Source organism: Hydra viridissima, unplaced genomic scaffold (genome assembly GCF_058129835.1).
Source record: "Hydra viridissima isolate aposymbiotic clone 2 unplaced genomic scaffold, HvirCarnegie_v1 scaffold_12, whole genome shotgun sequence".
In the NCBI taxonomy this organism is placed as follows: Eukaryota; Metazoa; Cnidaria; class Hydrozoa; order Anthoathecata; family Hydridae; genus Hydra; species Hydra viridissima.
In genome coordinates this window covers 7,949,306-7,967,803 of record NW_028324311.1, presented here as the reverse complement: position 1 = coordinate 7,967,803, position 18,498 = coordinate 7,949,306, and the positions used below count along the sequence as shown (strand labels likewise).

At 28.2% G+C, this 18,498-nt stretch overlaps 1 protein-coding gene across 2 annotated transcripts; it reads right to left on the bottom strand.

The window, feature by feature from the left end:
* Positions 1-2,097: 2,097 nt before the first annotated feature.
* On the bottom strand, positions 2,098-16,911 carry LOC145194165 (uncharacterized). Of its 2 annotated transcripts, XR_016445396.1 has the most exons (12): positions 16,734-16,911; positions 15,195-16,352; positions 14,079-14,976; positions 13,578-13,674; positions 11,475-11,622; positions 9,769-9,906; positions 6,338-6,491; positions 5,658-5,772; positions 5,206-5,444; positions 4,238-4,531; positions 3,812-3,860; positions 2,098-2,950 (listed from the first exon to the last, which is right to left on the bottom strand). XR_016445396.1 is itself a non-coding variant. In XM_090068034.1 (10 exons), the coding sequence occupies exons 1-10, from the start codon at positions 16,796-16,798 to the stop codon at positions 4,325-4,327; spliced, it is 3,219 nt and encodes a 1,072-aa protein (XP_089924160.1). In that variant the 5' UTR covers positions 16,799-16,911; the 3' UTR covers positions 4,215-4,324. The 2 variants fall into 2 exon arrangements, 1 of the variants encoding a protein (XP_089924160.1); XM_090068034.1 differs by lacking the exons at positions 2,098-2,950; positions 3,812-3,860 and having other exon boundaries at positions 4,215-4,531.
* Positions 16,912-18,498: the final 1,587 nt, after the last annotated feature.

Genomic DNA, 18,498 nt, shown 5'->3' with positions numbered 1-18,498 from the left:
CGATCATCTATGACGCCTCAGATTTTACTACTATAAAAAGCTCATTCATTCATAAATTTGTTAAGTTCCTGTCAGTCAAAGCGATTCCCAATAATAAAAAAAATTCTACAATGGCGCGGCAATAATACTTCAACCGTTAAAAACGTAATGAAAAAAAACATTTCTTCAATTTTTTAGCTATTTGCTTTTAAAATTATGGGAGAAAAATTTTAAATTATATACAAAAGTCTAGAACTATTAAATATTAAATGAAACATTACTATATCACTCATAACATTAAATCAACAACAACAAAAAAATATTTTAATTTAAAAATCGTCTTCTTTCGTCATTCAAAGAAAAAAGAACTCGTCATACTTTGTAAATTGATTTTTTAACAAAAAGAATTGGTCCGTGTGGAGAAAAAGGCGCCTTTTGAATCAATATAAACAAGCATTCAATTTTGAGAGTATGTATACAATAATTACCAATATATCAAAGGAATATGGCGGTTAAACCGGCTTTTGAAATTTCAAAAATTAACACTTTAACCGTGGAACGTATTTGTTCATCTTCTTAAAGAAGAATTTTTGCCATTATCTACGTCGGTTCGCTCAATCAAAGAATTTCTCATAGTTATCTTAAACAGAGGGTTAAGTTTTTTGACACGTTAAGAAAATTTCCTTTTAAAAAGAAACCGAAAATGTGTTTACGATTAGAAAAGTTTCAACTAAATATGTTCACGAACTTCATGATTTTATTGATGTAACAAAATAAATGTACAATTTACATGTGCTGAGACGAAGAAAACTTATTTTTGACATCTTAAAAGCAACAGAGATAGAGGGTAAACACAAAATCTTTTTAAATTTTCCGGTATGCGTAAACGAAATGCAGAATAACTTAAGCAAAATGACGCTATTTGTAATTTTTGTAACCAAGCAACATTATAATGATCATTTTTTTGATTAAGAATTTAAAAAATCTAATAAGCGAGAAGTATTGAATGTTTTTAGAAGGAAAAAACAATCAGTCATGGGAAAATGCAGGACCGGATTAACCAGTATACCGAGTGCTCATTTGCGTCAGTACCCACGCTACGGTGAGCTCCAACTTTGTGTGTGAAGCTGTTTATATGCGAACGGTTTGGGACGACAAGTTTTACAATCCTTTCCTGCTATTTAAAATGGTGTTAAAGAGTTTTGAAGCGCTTCAAAGCTGTTAGAGAGCATCAACAGTGTTCTGAAAAAATTTGTAAACTTGCTGTTTTACCCTCTTTGTTCGTATTTTGAAAAAATAGCAAATTAAATCAAAACAATTACTTAAAAATTTTAAAGAACTGCACAGTACCATCGATGATGTTAAATCAAAAGGTGTTATGCTATTCCTGTTTTCTGCTCAAAAACTATTACGAAGCATTTACAGTTTTAGATTACATGCTGTTTCAGTTTATTAAAAAAGTGAATTATGCAGTTAAATTTCCTAAGAATATAAGGCGGGAAAAAAAAGTCCTTTGTCTTAAACATGACGCCTATAAGCAATTGACAAGATGGATTCTCAGAATGTATTTATAATAGATAAGGTTAAAAAGATATTAGAAAAAATATTTTGAAGAATTTCACAAGAGAATATTGTATATTATGAACTTCATACATTAATACAGAATAATCAAGTTACAGGAAGTGTTTATAATCTATGTAACTAAAAAAAGTGAATAGTTTTTTTTATGATCACAGGAATTTTTTTTAAAAACAATTTAATCTAAACAATTGTTAACAACGCTGCTGCTGGAGATTAAAAGAACAAGAATGAAAGTTTTTTTTTTTAAAAAAAAAAAAAAGTGGTATTACAAATAAGATGAGAATGGCTTTATAACGGCTACAGTTTCTTACGGTATCCTAAAAATTCAAAGTTCGACCGCTTTATTAATTTCGTAAATTCTAAATTGACAATGATTATTAGCTTTAAATTGATTTTTTCTTGCTTACAAAAAAATATTAAAAAAGTAATAATAGGTTGAAACTAAATATTGTGTTTTATAAGGATAGTTGCTCTGACGACAGTATCCTAATGGTTTCTTAAACATTAACTTTGAACCATTAAAAGCATAAGAAATTACAATAGTAAAAAATTTAATGATTCAAACAAAATAATTATATTTGAGAGCGTTTACTGCAAAACACTTTTGCATTAAGCAATTTCGGGTGATCAACTGTTAAATTCAAATACCATTCCACCACAGCATAACGGTGACATTGAGACAGCATAAAGTTATATTAATAAACGCATCATTAACCAATTAGAATTCTCGGTTTATAGTAAGTGCATCCCATACAATGATTTATTTTGCACCCAGCTAAGTTCTATCTTCGGCGAGGAAATTTCTGTCCGCACCGATTAGTTATTCAATGAAGAAAGTCATCGAGTATTTCAATCCAATAGAAAATCTCATTGGTTATTTCAGTTAAGTCAAAATTGTTGACATCTCTTCAGCTGCAAATGAAGTAAAAAACGTAACTTCAAAAATCATGTAATAATTGAAAATCAAACAAAATAGAAAAACTTTGTTTCAAATTCCACAATCTCAAAAAATCAATTAATCTTTTTTGATTTAATGTCATGTTATAAACAGCACGAATTTTCTTTTAAAATTTAAGATACATTTACAAAGTATTTTTTTTTTACAGTGCGGATTGAAATGCTAACGATCATGTCTAGATTTAGTTTGTAACAAAATAATTTTTACTACGCTCAAAACTTTTAGAGCTTAAATTCTAAGCACACATAGAACCACTATCTTCATCCGATAAATTCTTCCACTTGAAAGCTTTGCGGATCTTCTAATTCTATATTGTTATTACATATTATTATGACCTTGAGTAAGCTTTCAAAGAGTACGGGAGCATCATGGATTTCGATCTCTGTCACCAAAGGATCAAGAAACATTCTTCATGTGTATTATTGGTCATTCCTATAAAAAAATAAAAAAAAAAGGGGGAAGAAAGAGTGTTAAACAAATAGATAAATGCGATTGTGAATTTAAAAAACGTCATTTTGAGAATAAAACTGATTTTTAAGTGAGCTGCTTTTGCGCTAATAAAAAGTATCAGAAAGATGAAAAATAAAATTATTCTGATCACTAATAAACAAAATTTAATGTAATTTAACAAATATTTGTTATTGTCAATAAACTTGAGGTGAAAAAAAAAGAACAGAAATACATACCTTAAAGTGAAAGTTTACAACGTTATAAGAGTTTTTTATAAAAACTTGTCTTAAATAAATTCGTTTGCAACGTTATAAGAGTTTTTTATAAACTTGCCTTAAATAAATTCGTTTATGTTAAATTTTGTATTTTATTATGAAAGGGGATAGGTCTTTCATTAACTCTTCGAAATCTCCAAATCTATACAACTTATAACTGTTATAAAACTATAAACGTACAAATATAAACGTATTGCATTAATGTTAGTCTTCCATGAGACATTTTAATGCGATTTCAGAAGGGAATCAAGTTCCTGAAGTACACCTAGTATTATTCATCACAATTAACCAAATGCTCTTCTTTGTCATTTTCCAGTCAATTTAAATCTAATTACGATGAGGAAAATAAAAATTTGCCATAATTGTCGTAACACTAATATTGTCTGTTAGTTAACAAAAAAACTACAAGAAACTATTGTAGGTGTTGACTAGAAAAATAAAAGATTTACAACTGCTATAAGTACGCGATGAGCGTAAAACGCTCAAAAACAGAAACGCTATTACTTCTCTCGTATACCATCCTTATCTCCTACAAGTATATATGTTCACTTTCTGGAATAAAACCTACCATCGTGTAAATTCCATCAAACTCTGTGGAGTTCTTTCGACGTACACAGCTATTAAACAAAGAATACATTCTTTAAACAGTTCTTTATCAAAAACAATAAATATTTTATTCTTACCAGCCATGAACTTTGCAGAGAGTAGTAAGGTACTATGTTCGAAAATTCCCAGTCAATAAACAAATAAAGAATTTTTAGAAAAGAAAGTGAAAACTCCAAGAAAACAACACGCATTAATAGTTATTAACTAAAACACTTTGGTAACTAAGTTAAAATCAAAGAAGCTTTCAAAAAATTGAATGGTTTTCTTGCTAATAAATACATTTCATTACGCAAAAGTATAAAATGGAATAGTTGTATAAGAAAACAAACACTTTTTTGAAAAGAAAATCAAAAAGACAAATACACTTTGTTAAAAATATATATTTAACCTGTCGGGATTTCTACAGTTCATCCATAAATCTAAAGTGCAGATGTTTTTAAGTTTTATAGACGGAGAAGATTTTTGATATTATTATTCATAGGATCTTTTCTGAAATAAATGGATGCGTTAGACACTGGCTCACTGATATTCGTTTCGATGGATCCAAACTTAACATACGATCCAATAGATCTCGAAGCTGTCCAACTTTACGTTTCATATCTTCGTTGAGTTTTTGCTTTCCAACCAACATGTCCATCAAATCTTTTGATGGTGTAGTATAATTTATGAAAGTAACTTTGTCCTAATTTAAAAATAAATTAAATCCATTAAACTTAATTATTTTAAGTAACAATGTTTGAAGGTTAACATCATCCCCGTCATTGACATCTTTTTGAATGGATAATATCAAAGCTGTACCATTTATATGTATTTACTTTGTTAGAGGTTGCTCATTTAGAATCTATTTCTCTAAACATGAGTTAGGTCTAAAAATGGATATGAGGAGAATGGACATTTAAAGGAGAATAGAGCAATTGAATTTATTTGTGGCAAATATTTTCTAAAATCTTACCAAAAATATTATGCTAACGAGCGCCAGTTCGACTGCACATATACTTTAAGTTATATAGCTTAGTATGAAAAATATTTTTTTTTGGGATCATTTTTTTTTAAATTAAGAAAAATCTATTAGAGAGAACTAATCAAACCACTTTTGTTCTGAAATCATTACCTCATGGTATCATGCATGATATCATACCAAGTATCATACAGTATGTTATCAACGGATAGAAATAAGGCTAAAGCATCCTAAACCTTTAAATAAAAAAGATTTTTTCTGGAAGAATTTTTCACTAATGAGCTAGTCATCAAAAATGAATACTTTTCATTTATCACAATAAGCAAAAAAAACATTTTATAAAGACATCCTGGATGTCAGAAAATGAAAGACATTAAAAACTAAAAGACATGAAATACCTTCTGTGTTATTTTGTCTACTTCAATATACATAAAGTTAAAATTCTCATCAAAATGTTTGTCTCGAAACATAGCTTTTTTAATGAGTTTATTTGGCATCCTTCCTTTAACATCCATCATAAGTTTTAGCATTTCATTATTTGTCTTTCCAGGGAATAATATCTTTCCTGTATAGAGTTCATATAGAGTACAAGCAACTGACCACAGATCAATCATAGTATCATAGGGACGTCCAATAACTAAACACAAAGTGCTGCATTTCATTTAAAAAGAAAAAGGTGTATAAGCAGTGTGTAAGTTAAATAGAAAAACTGATTGTGTAATTTATTGTCCAATTGGTTGCATAGACATTTTTAAACCTATAAATACTTTAAAAAAGAAATTTAAAAATTCCACCATTTTCAAATTTCTGTTTAAGATAAATTTTAACAAAACAACATTTAAGCACTTACTTATTTCAGGAGCTCTATAAAACCTGCTAACCAAGTATGGTGTGATATTATTTTCACTTATAGTAGATGCTGATCCAAAGTCACAAAGCTTTAGTACAAGTTTAGATTCATTCACCTGAAGTCAGCATAATCAATTCAGCAAAAAATAAATTATGATTTTTTAAAAAACAAACAAACAAAAAAACAACAACATCAGAAACATTTATACAGTCAAAACAGATTTTAATTGTACAGAGTCATTTTCAAGTTTAATTCTGGTAAAGTTAATTTTTAACATGTGTAATATTTAAAATTAATACAGTAAGATATTTTTTTAAATCTATTATAGCAATCTTTTGTAAATTTTCATCAAAAGTATAAAAAGGTTTATTTCAACAATTTTGCTTTTTTTTCTTAGACAGATGTTAACTTGTCTGCACAGAAGTTAAATGTACAAAATACATGCATAAAAACTTAACATTTTAGATTTTAATACCATAGAATACTGCAAGGCACTATGGTATATATTATTGATGTGTTTGATGAAGTAATAAAAGCGCTTTATAGCATAAAAAATTTCCTCTTTACAATTTCTATTAATATTATATATTACATATACATATATAATATTAATAGATAAAAACTATTTGAGATAACTAATTAAGTGATTCTTTTCAACCCTAACTAGGTATTTGAGTTACCAATATATTATCAGGTTTAATGTCAGCATGAATGATTCCACATTTCCTTTGTAACCGCAATGCAAGTAGTAGCTGTTGTGCATATGAGCGAACTGCTTTAATATGTAAACCAACATTATTACCATATTTCTTTAGTACTTCTCTGAGATTCATGCTGTAATAAAAAAGTAATACAGTAACACTACTCTTAAAAAGTCAATTGAAAGCAGAAATTTATAAGGATACATAAGACTTTAAGAACTCATGTCTTACTCTAAGTTTTCCTTTATAAAAAAACTTGATTAAAATCAGAGGGAGACACTATAGCAACGTAAAAGAACAACTACACATGCAATATTTTTTTCAAAGACAAGTTTTTATATAAGTAATCTCTTAACTTAATTACATTTTAATTCAATTTGCCTGAACCAGAAACTACTTTTTAAAAATTAATGGTAAAGATCACCATACTACATAATCAGCTATATGTACAATTATCTTATGATAAAATTTCAGAGAAGAGTCTCAAAATTTTTTACAAGAAAATTGTAACTAATGAGGTGCAGTCTTATAAAAGATGGTAGAAACCTTTGACTAAACCAACTTTTTTCACAAAATAAAGCTTAACAATGTAATAAAATTTAGTATTTTGTTAATAATATAGTTTAATATGATAAGTAATTATCTATAGTTAAATTAAATAGTACTAACTATTTTATAAACTAAATATAGTTACTAATATACTATGAAATTGTAACTTAGAAACATTTCTCTGTTATATCAAATTTTTTTACATTAAAAAATTCTCCAAACACTAAACATTACCTTTAGATTACATTTTTTACATGAAAATACTTCTATTATAACTTCATTTAGATTTATAATTAATTTGTTTAGTTTTAGATTAAAAAAATTGAATTTTTCACATGAAGGCATTTATATTATAATTTTATATTGATAGTTTTATAATCCCATACACATGAATTAATGTACCTTTTTTTAGTTTTTGCTTAATTTCTTTAAATAAGTTTGTTTCTTTAAATGTAACAGTACATATACAAAATAATATGGGGTTAATAAAATGTCTAAAGCGGAAAATGCAATAACAGATTGCCCATTAAAAACAAAGGAAAAACTCTGTCCATTTGTTTCAGCCAACAACAAATCACTTTGTGTCAAAGAGAATACTTTGAGTTGCACTAGTGCAACTCAAAATATTTTCTTTTGTTGATAAAATATTTTCTTTTGTTGAATACTTTGAGTTGCACTTGTCTTATACTTATGGATTTTGCAGAGAACTATAGTTTTCTTGTGCAAGATGCTGTACAAGGATTTTACTGGCAAGCCGATCAAGCTACCTTACATCCATTTGTTGTTTATTACTAAGATGAAAAAAATCAACTCAAATGTGAATGCTATTGTACAATTTCTGACCATCTTTGCAATGACCAAACAACAGTTCATTGTTTTCTCACAAAGTTACTCCCAATGATCAAAATCAAACTACCCACAATCAATAAAGTAAAATACTTCAGTGATGGTGCTGTGTCACAGTACAAAAATTACAAATGTCTGTTAAATTTAATGTACCATCTTGAAGATCACAATATAAATACTGAGTATCAATTCTTTGCTACATCCCATGGCAAAAGTCGATGTGACGGAATAGGAGGAACAATAAAAAGAGAAGCAGCAAAAGCAAGTCTACAAGCAGCAAATGCAAACCAGATTCTTACATCAAATGAACTGTTTACATGGGCTGAAAAAAACATTTAAGGTGTTAACATGTTTTACATTTCAAGTGATGATATCAATAACCATGAAACTTATTTTAACCTAAAAAAACAATATGAAGAGATGAGCACAATCCCAGGCACAAGAAGCTATCACAGTTTTGTACCAGGTGGAGACAAGTTATTTTTACGGAGAATCTCTAGCGATACTATCTTTGATACCCATTTGCTGAATAATATTAACTTGGCAAAAAAAAATCCTTTCAACCTGGTAAATATATTGCATGTTTTTACGATGATGAATGGTACATAGGGCTTGTGCTTGAGATTTGTAATGAAAACCAAGATGTTAATGTAAAATTTATTCATAGAAACAAGTTAAATTCAAAATGGAAAACTAATGATGCACGATCAAGTCAGTGTTGGATTCCATTTGACAAAAAAATATGTCAAATAAATGCTCCAGCCATTAAGGGTAGAAGTGCTCGTAACTACAAACTTGTTAATAATGATTATGACAGTATCATGAGTAATGTAAACCAGAGATAAAGAAATTAGTGTACTTGTGTTTCATGTGTATATACACTTCTACTTTCAGCATTTTTGATTTTGATTTTTATTTTTTGAAACGTAATATAACTTGCGCTAGAAGGTATCTTTTTAAACTAAAAAAGCACTGCACTCAAAATGCTAAAATTATGTCATAAAATAAAGTATAGGTCTTTGAATCGTTTTTGGTGATTGTCTATATATAGAACCTTGCCAGTAAAAAGTTTCATAATTTATTTTAACTGTCTACGCTACTTTCTATGCCTACAAAGTGAATGCAACTCAACGTATTTTTTAAAAAAAAGGGATATTAAAATAACATTTAACACATAACTTTAATTTTTTCCGCATATGGTTACTCTAAATACACAAAAGTAACAAAAATTGGCACAGCTTGTCTGTTGGTATTGAACTGTAGCACATTAAAGTTTCCAAAACTTTGTCTAATATTGGGTTAATTAGCAACTTTGAGGTACAAAAACTCAAAAATTGTTTATAATCAGTCAAAAACACGTCCAAAATTGGATTATTTGGGTGAAAAAATATTAACATAGAAAATTTAGGGTGATCACCTTTTTTATTTACAAAGTTATGCTCTGTCAAAAATCAAAAAAATCTACTGTAAGCTCAAGATGCTCAAATTTTTCTGAATTTTGTCAATATTAAATCAATTATAACTTTGGAACAGTTCGGCCAATCAAGCTGAAATTATGAGGTTTGTATTTTTTTCATAAATACTGTGGGTGGTCAAAATTTGAAGCAAACTTGAGGTGCTAACGGGGGGACCATTAGGTGATTTGATATGGAATGACCCAGCCCTCTATTCACTGCATATTATCAGATTTAAGCTTTTCAACATCAGAAAATGTTTAGAAATTTGTCAAATTAAATTTCAGTTTGTAGTGGTAAATCATCATTATCAATTACATCTTATTTTGTAATCAACTACTTTTTCCCAACTAATTTTGATTGCTGTTAGCAATGTCAAGGCTTCAATGTCAATGTCACCTTGAAAAGTTGCAGTTTTTTTATCATTATTTGGAAGGTGAAAATAGAAAATAGCAATTGAAAACTTTTCTTAGTCAATATTTTGTCAGTTCTTAAAGTAAATGAAATAAAAGGGGTAATCAACTCTAAGTATAAAAACCAAATAAACAATAAATAAAGTACCTCAAGCTTTCTAAAACTAAACACAAATGCTGCTTATGATAAAAATGAGTAAACATTTGTAAGCAATGATATTTGTCATCAGGGTCTGCAGAATTAAGGCGCTCCAAAATCTTCATTTCCTGGCGACCTTGTTTATTCCTAAAAAGACAAATATGCTCCATGCTTTAGTATTCAAGCATTTTTATTATACACTGCAACCACAGACACAACACAAGGTATTTTCTTTATACACTGCAAGCCCAGAAACAACACAAGGTATTTTAGTTTTAGTTAACTTAATGTGCTGAATTTTAACAAATATTACTTTCAGTATGCTAGTTATTGTTTCTTGTTTGATGTTTCTTTAATACCTCTCATGAGTTCTTTCATTTATTTCACAAAATTGCTATATTATATTACTAATGATTATTTTTACAAGATTCATTTTTAAGTAAATTATACAGATTTTCTAAATGCAAATAATTTCTATATTTTAAATAAGCTTGTTCATTCAAGATATGACATACTAAAATAGATGCTAGCATTTTTATGAGACTGTGAGATAATTAAATTTGAATTAACCTTTACATTGCTAGATATTGTGCGCTCTTTTCTATAATAATTATAGACAATCAAGATGCACTTATGCTAAATCCAAACTTACAACATCATGGTATACTATAAATTATACAACAAATTAAAACTGCTGAAGCTGCTCTATCAGGCAGAGAAAAAATTAAATGATTAATCAAAGATGATCTTACTAATGTTTCTTTGAAGGCAGCTCAAAAATGACTCCTCTATAGTTATATGAGTTTGCTTTGTGTAGATTAAATGTTATTATGATGGTTCTAAACTAATTTTATTTTTCTGTTTGGCTGTCTTAAAAACCAGGCAGCTTATTTTCCCTTTTCCAAGCTGATACCAATAACATTTTCATTAAAATATATCAAAATTACTTAAAAATCCTTGTTTATTTACTTTTTAATGGCATGGGAGGAACTTTCATCAATTTTGTCTACATATATTATTACTAGGCAAACTTTCAAACAGAATCATTAAGAACAGTGGTCTAAAATGGACCATAGTAATACTCCACAATAAACTCCTGTTTTTAAGAGGTCTTACTATTTGATTTCATTGTTGAATAAACTTTGCTTTTTCTATATATATATATATATATATATATATATATATATATATATATATATATATATATATATATATTTGGTATGTAGATAAAACGATGGCTAATTCTGCAGTTAACTCAACTATATAGTTTAATTTAAAATGATCGAATTCTTTATAGCAAGTTAAAATATTACATAAAAGATTGTTTAACTATATTTTAGTATTAGTTGAATAATAATTGTGATTATTCTGAAACTAGCACATAGGTTTGTACTCAGGGTAAACAACATAAAAAAATTATATTTTTTACCAAGTAACAATTATTTGAAGGTTTTCCAATCTATTGAGGGATAACTTAAAGTAACCTGTGATCATAAGTAGAAGTGATCTGTCAAGTGATAACATTACTTTAAAAAACTAAAAAAACTCATCAAATGTTTTCAATATAATTCTCTCATCAAAAACATATATAAAACTAGAAAAAGATAAAAGAAAAGTTTATTTATTTAAAATGTTATTTATTTAAAATAGTAACTTGTAAAAGAAAACCAATAGCCTGTTGATAGAAATGAGCAACATTATAAAACACCACTTACATCACTTCATTGTTCCTTATAATCTTGATTGCAACTTCTTGATTACTTTTCATAGAATCACGTGCACGAACAACATTACTAAATACCCCTTGGCCTGTATACCCATAAACACTATAACGTTTGTCTAATATCTCCCCAATACGAGTTTCTAATCAAAAGGAAGTAAAAACAATGTAGCAATTTAATAATTAAAATACTATCAAAATATAAATAGCTTTTAAAATAATGAAACTTGAGCTAAATAAAAATTATCAACAAATACTTTCCTAACTAAATAAAATTGAACAATAAAATCAATTTCTTTGGAAATAAATTTGGAAAATTAGGCATTACAAAAGTCTTCATTAGATAACATGGATTACTAACATACAATGGTGTTAAATGGATTTATTACTGATTACTAGTGACAAATACTATATAAAATAAAAAAAAAAACATAAAAAAAGAAATCATTGTTAACAATACAGAGTACATATATTTTGTATATACATTCTGTTTACAGCAGCAGCAGCAGCACTAGTAAAATATTGAAAAGGTTTAGGCTGGAAAAAAAACTTTTCAATTCTAAATTTAATTATGACTTTAAGTAATTAATTCAAACTAAGGTTGATATAAAGTAAATGTACCATTTTAAGTATTGCACAAGTTATGATTAGTAATAATCTGATAATCATTGACCATAATAAAGAATGCTGCATTTACTTGTTTGAGTTTTTTCTATTTTAAATAGTATTTGGTGCCAGAACATTTAATGTAATGAAAAAAGTTCATTTGTAATGTTAAAAGTTCATTCTCAGATCTAACAAAAAATTTCAAAATTTGGTATAAACTTCTTCAGTTTTACCTAAATACAAGGCAAATAAACACGGAAATTTTGGCTATTTATAAGACTATTCACAATATAAATATAAAAAAAGCCTACTGGTTACACACAAAATGTTCTACCTGCAAAACAGTGCTTTCAATCACTTATTTAATATTTAAGTCCAATGAAAATACCTTTAAGACATCTTCATAATTCTCATAACTTACGTTTTAATAAAGTTAATATAACTTGTGTTTGGCAATAAATCCTCCTTCCTCAATAGAGATGTTTAAAAGTTCATGAGTAACAACATCTTTAGTCAGTTTTGCCACATTTTGACTCATTTCAACTTTCATTTCTTTAACTTTTGCCTTATCATAATTATTAGAGTAATTATGGTTGCCATTTATCATGATTAAATCTACCAAGATTTCTAAAATTTCAAACTAAAAATAACAAAATTTGATGACAAATGCTTATCTGGTGATAGTGCATGGTTGAAATCTGGTAACATGCATTATTTAAATGTTATTAATTTAATAAAACCTAAGATTTATTGTGTAATTTTACCGTAAAAGCCCTCTATTCACTGCATAGTATCAGATTTAAGCTTTTTAATATCAGAAAATGTTTAGAATTTTGTCAAATTAAATTTCAGGTTGTAGTGGTGAATCATCATTATCAATTACATCTTTCCTTATTCTGTAATCAACTACTTTTCCCCACCTAATTTTGATTGCTGTTAGCAATGTCAAGGTGTCAATACCACCTGTAATGAAAATTTTATAGTAAATTTGTTCTCCAGATAAAAAGTATGAAGTTTTAATGCTGCCTGACAGAAGTTATTTCTACAAGTACTTAATGGAAAACTTGTCCTATGGACACTTATGAAATTTTCCAAACCATTGTCAAATCATTCTGGAAATTATTTGCCTAGAGTCAAACATCCTGGTGGTAAATTAGTAGCAACATGTATTGTATTGCTAGGACAAATTTACTGTTGAAAATATTGTCTTGGAGCTATACAGCCTAGAATATTTTGACAAAAAAGAAAACTGATAATGTTTAATTATTTAAGTGCATAACTTCATGGTATTATGAACATTTCAAAGATTTTTTTTGTTTTGTTATTTGAAAGCTTAAACAAAAAAGCATTAAAACTTTTTTTAAATAGCCACACATACCATAAAAACTTTTGACAAACTATGGTACAAAGTTTGTACAAATGATCACTTAAAAACTAAATTTGCTCCACTTTGTTTTGTTTTTCATTTAAATTTGTAAAAAACTACACTTACTGTAATATCCTTCAGCATCATCCCAGTTATCTGTGAGATTTGGATTATTACCTTCAGGTCTTGCCTGCATTCGATTCCCTCCACTTCCCATGGGACTCTAATTTTTCAAAAAATTGAATAAAGTGAATAGAATAATACTATTATTAGTAAATGAACAACATTTTCAATAGATATAACCAAGGACTTAGAACCATGTCTTTATAATTGATGCATACATAAAATTGAAAACTGCAGTTTATTTAAAATCTAAGGATAGATCTTCTTTACATTCTTTTTCTTAAACAAATTTTGTTTAATATATACTAGGTTTCGTAATTAATAGATTTAATTTTTCAATGACACTAACTAAAATTAAGAAAGCTTAAAACCAAGTTTAGATGCAAAAAAAAAACAAAAAAACAAAAAAAAAAACTATCAAAAAACAGCTATCAAAAAAATAGGAAAGCCCATAGAAATGATATCTGTATTCAGTAAATTGTGTTTAAAAATCTAATGAATTACCTCAAACTTCTCTGAAAACATATTGTTTGCTTCTTCTGCAAACATATCCATACCGACAGCCTTATCTTCATCAGAGCTTTCAATAACCTCTGGAACCATATCTTCTTGTTTACTAGTAGATTTTTCTGTAAATTCATTTTTAGCTTTTTTAGAATCAGGTACTTCATCAGGGTTCATTTCCTTGTTTCGCTTTATAGAATTTTCAAGTTTATTTGAAAAATTTTCAGAAGTATATTTGCTTGTTTTTTCAGGCAATTTTATACCAGAATCCTTTTTACTTTTTTTCTCTGAGATTTTTTCTTGCTCTCTTTTTTTCTCTCGAAGCCTTAATCTTTCTCGTAACTCTTTTTCTCTGTCTTTAAGCTTTTCAACCTCTCTTTTCCTCAATCTGTTTTCCTCTTTTATTTTTTCTTTTTGCAATTGCTTATCGATATCTTTAATTTTCTCTTTCAACTTTTCACGATCTTTATTTTTATCGCTATTTTTATTTAGAGATTTATACTTATCACTCAACTTTGTTTTTTCTTTTTGCAACTGTTGCACAAGCTTTTGATACTTACGCCTTTCAAGTTTTTCTTTTTCAGTATCTAGCTTCTTTTTTAACAGAAGAGCTTTCTGCTTTTCTTTTTCTTTTTTTGAATCTGTGGATGATGAATCAGAATCACTTGAATTATCACTTGAGTTCTCACTTGAATCACTTGAACTACTCTCACTTTCAGCAGATGTTTCTTTTTTTATCACTTCTACTGAAGGTAATGGTAATTTTATAGGTTCACTAATTGGCTCAGGGGTGGGGGGTTTCAGCTTTGCGATTAAGGCTTTGCGTTCTTCACGTCGTTTTGCAATTAGCTGCTCTTCATCAACCTCCATTTTCTCAGCAAAATCATCAAGATTAATACTAAAAGAAAAACATGCATGAAGAAAAAAATTTAAAAAAAACTGCTGATTACAAAGTATGTGTATAGCTTTAAGTATTATTTATACACATATATAATTCTAAAATATACACTAATATATATAACAAAAATATTCACAAAAGTAGTTATTCACAAAAGTAGTTAAGTATAATTTATATGAAACAAATATTTTACTAATAACAAATTAATAAACCCTTACTCATCCTCTGATGATTCCCGCTTCTTCTCTTGCTCTTCATTTCCTAAACGATTTTCTCTTAAAGTTGCTTGCTTATGTGTTTCATCATTTGTTCGACTTCTTTCCATGTTTCTAGGTTTATCTCTCCCATATATGTCTCGACTAGCATTTCTATCTCTGTTATCTCTGTCTCTATTATCTCTATCTCTGTCTCTATCTCTATTATCTCTATCTCTATCTCTATCTCTATTATCTCTATCTCTGTCTCTATCTCTATTATCTCTATCTCTATCTCTATTATCTCTATTATCTCTGTCTCTATCTCTATTATCTCTGTCTCTTCCCTCTCTATATCTTCTATCACTAGATGAACGATCAAGAACTTTTCTTCCATCTGATCTTTCAGAATCATTGGAACGATCATTAGACCTTTTTCGATCATCATTTTTAATTCTGCCAACTGATCTTTCATTACTTCGGTTTCGTACAGGCTCTGCATCTCTTCTTCGATCATCTGATTTGTTATTATCAAGTCTAGAATCTTGCTTTCTGTCAAACTCATGCTTTTCACTTTCTTCCCTTCTGTGTGTTTCTCTTCTGCGTGATTCTTCTCTGTTATACAAATCTTCTCTTTTATCTAAATCTCGTTTATTATCAGTCTTTGAACGAACTCTAGATTCAGTCTGATCTCTAGAGTCGTTTCTATTATATCGATCTTTTTTTGAGCCATCTGAACGATTTTCATTGTTTTTTTTGTCATCTTTCTTATCAATCTTACTTGATGAATTATGTCCAGAAAGATGACTTTTTTTATCATTTCTGTTCTCATTATCTGGCCTTAAAGCTTCTTTTTTACAATCCTCAACTAACCTTGCAACTTCAGAGTCATTTGCTGTGAGCTCTTTCATTATCTCAGAATATTCATTGTTACCCTCTGATGCCACAACTATATTAGTGCCATTTGTAGTTTCTTCTAACTGCTGTTGTAAAAGTCTTTTGCGACTTTCCAATTGATCTAAGTCTGCCATATCAATAAGTACAGATAAAACATCATTATCAGATGCAGATTTGTCCTTCTTCTTTTTATGTTTACGCTTTTTTTTCTCCTTTTTCTTTTTCTTTTTATGGTTTGACTCAAATGTGCTTTTATCTATTTTATCATCATCTTCTTCTTCATCACTGAAAATATAGCAATAAAAAAATGCATTAAATGTTACATTTTACAATATTATATTAGCAAAATCAATTTTTATCCTTTAAAAAAGAAGCTGTCATAAATACTGACCAGATTTGTGCTATCTTAACACTGAGTTTTCCTCCAAACACCTTTTAAATTACATATTTAAAAAGAATACAGACTTTTAACTAGTATAAGAAACAAAGGACAATAACATAACACAAAATGTTTTACTAATAGAATTTAATTTTACTAATACAAGTTTAGGAATTGGTATGGTATTGGAGTTGTTTTTTATAGACTTTATTTTTAAGTAAATATTACTGCTTATTCTGAAATTCAAAACTTACACAGTAAAAGTATAATTTGATCAGTCGCATTACCTGTTAGTATTAGCTTGTTTGTTTTGTATAGAGTTTTCGTTGCTGTAACGTATATCAACCGCCATCTTTAATTAACTTAAAATCAACGCACGCGTGCGCGCGTTAAAAAGCTTTTCCTTTTAGACTTCTTGTTTATGTTATCTCTCAGAGGTTGCCTTACGGTAATCATCAGCCATACCTTATTATAAATATAAATATAAACCTGTTAATTCATGTTATTTAATATATATGTATATATATATACATATACATATATGTTTTGTATATATATATAAATAAAAAACATATATGAATATGGTTTTTGGTGTAATGATATAGGCATTTTTCAAATCATTTTAAAAAAAAGACATAGAGTCTGATACTTTTTAAATTGATCCTTAACACAAGCAGTTTTTACAGTAAAATATTGTAACAATAATGTATAACAAGTATTACGCGGGTAAATAGTAAATGATTTTTTCTTTCTGTTTTTGTCAGTGATAGGTATTTTTAGCATATTCCCGAAAACTGCAGCGCTTTTAATTGTTAATTTCGAGATTACTCCGATCAATATCAATACTTTTCATTTTCACAATAATGCTACAAAAGATTTGTTATTGAAAATAATGATTCAATAATAAAACCCAAGGAACCCAATATGATAAAGATGATATAAAAACAGCATTTAAAGTAAATTATTCAAATGATAAAGTTTCATAAAATTTATAGTAACACACATATATCACACTTTTAAAAATGAAGTATAGGTAAAATAAATAGTACTATGTATTTAATATTATGTATATCGCTCTTTAAAGTCTTCGTACATGTACATATGTTAAGACTTTTAAGAGTGTAAAATGCGTTACAAGAGTTCTACAGTCTCTTTTACTAGAACTGTTTTGGATGATTTCAGCACAAGATTAGTCATAAACAAAAATGAGGAATTGCAGAGTATTTACATGACACACCTAGGACAAGTTATTCAATCATCCGATTTCCAGTTTGTGTGGCAGTTGGCCTTTTATTTCATTGAGTTCCTAAAAAGTTTATTTGGTTATTAAGAATCTTTCTTAATTACATCAACAAAGTTGATATAGTTGATTGCTGTTAAAAAGTTGTTCACAATTGTGCTTATAATTTTCGGGCTTATTTACCAACCAAACACTTTGCTTTACCGACACTGCGAGTTGAAGTCCTGAGGTTTCGATAATACATAATAATACGTCATTAAAAAGAACCGTTAGCAACACTTCATTAATAATAAAAGAATATGCGTGTTGTTGTTGAAAGGTTGCAATAGGTAGGAGGAATAAATGTGCGGCCTTCGGTTGGCTAAAAGTCTAAAACTAGACCTAATCTTGTTAATTTATTGGCGTTTTGCAACTTTTCTTTTACTCATGGTTTTATGTGTTGGAAGAATTGAACTTTAAAAATCTAGGGTTTTAAAATAGTTTTGACAAATGTTTAACGAAATGGAGCTAAAAGTAAATTGTTTTTTAAGGTTTTTTGTTTAGACGTCTTAAGTCGTTTATAAATATGAATAGTGAAGTAATTTAGCATTTAACAAAGTGTTAAAGTTATTAAAGTCTATTACGAAAATAGATGTTCAAAAAGAAGTGCATTTCGTAATTTCTTCGGTCTGCATAATTAACTAACCGAGAGTGGTATTGACAATGTGAAAAAATTCCTAGAAACTGAGTCTGTGGCAGAACTTAAAAAGCCATTATGTGTTTGGGCAGGAAGCTCACGGCTGCAAGCTGCTGCCGTGAGATTGGATGTGCCC

Excerpts from the sequence above, each read along its gene's own strand:
- LOC145194165 (XM_090068034.1), bottom strand. The coding sequence starts at position 16,798 with ATGGCGGTTGATATACGTTACAGCAACGAAAACTCTATACAAAACAAA. Across the intron at positions 13,675-14,078 it reads TGTTTTCAGAGAAGTTTGAG|AGTCCCATGGGAAGTGGAGG; the intron begins GTAATTCATTAG and ends TTGAAAAATTAG. Across the intron at positions 9,907-11,474 it reads ATAAGGAACAATGAAGTGAT|GAATAAACAAGGTCGCCAGG; the intron begins GTAAGTGGTGTT and ends TTGTCTTTTTAG.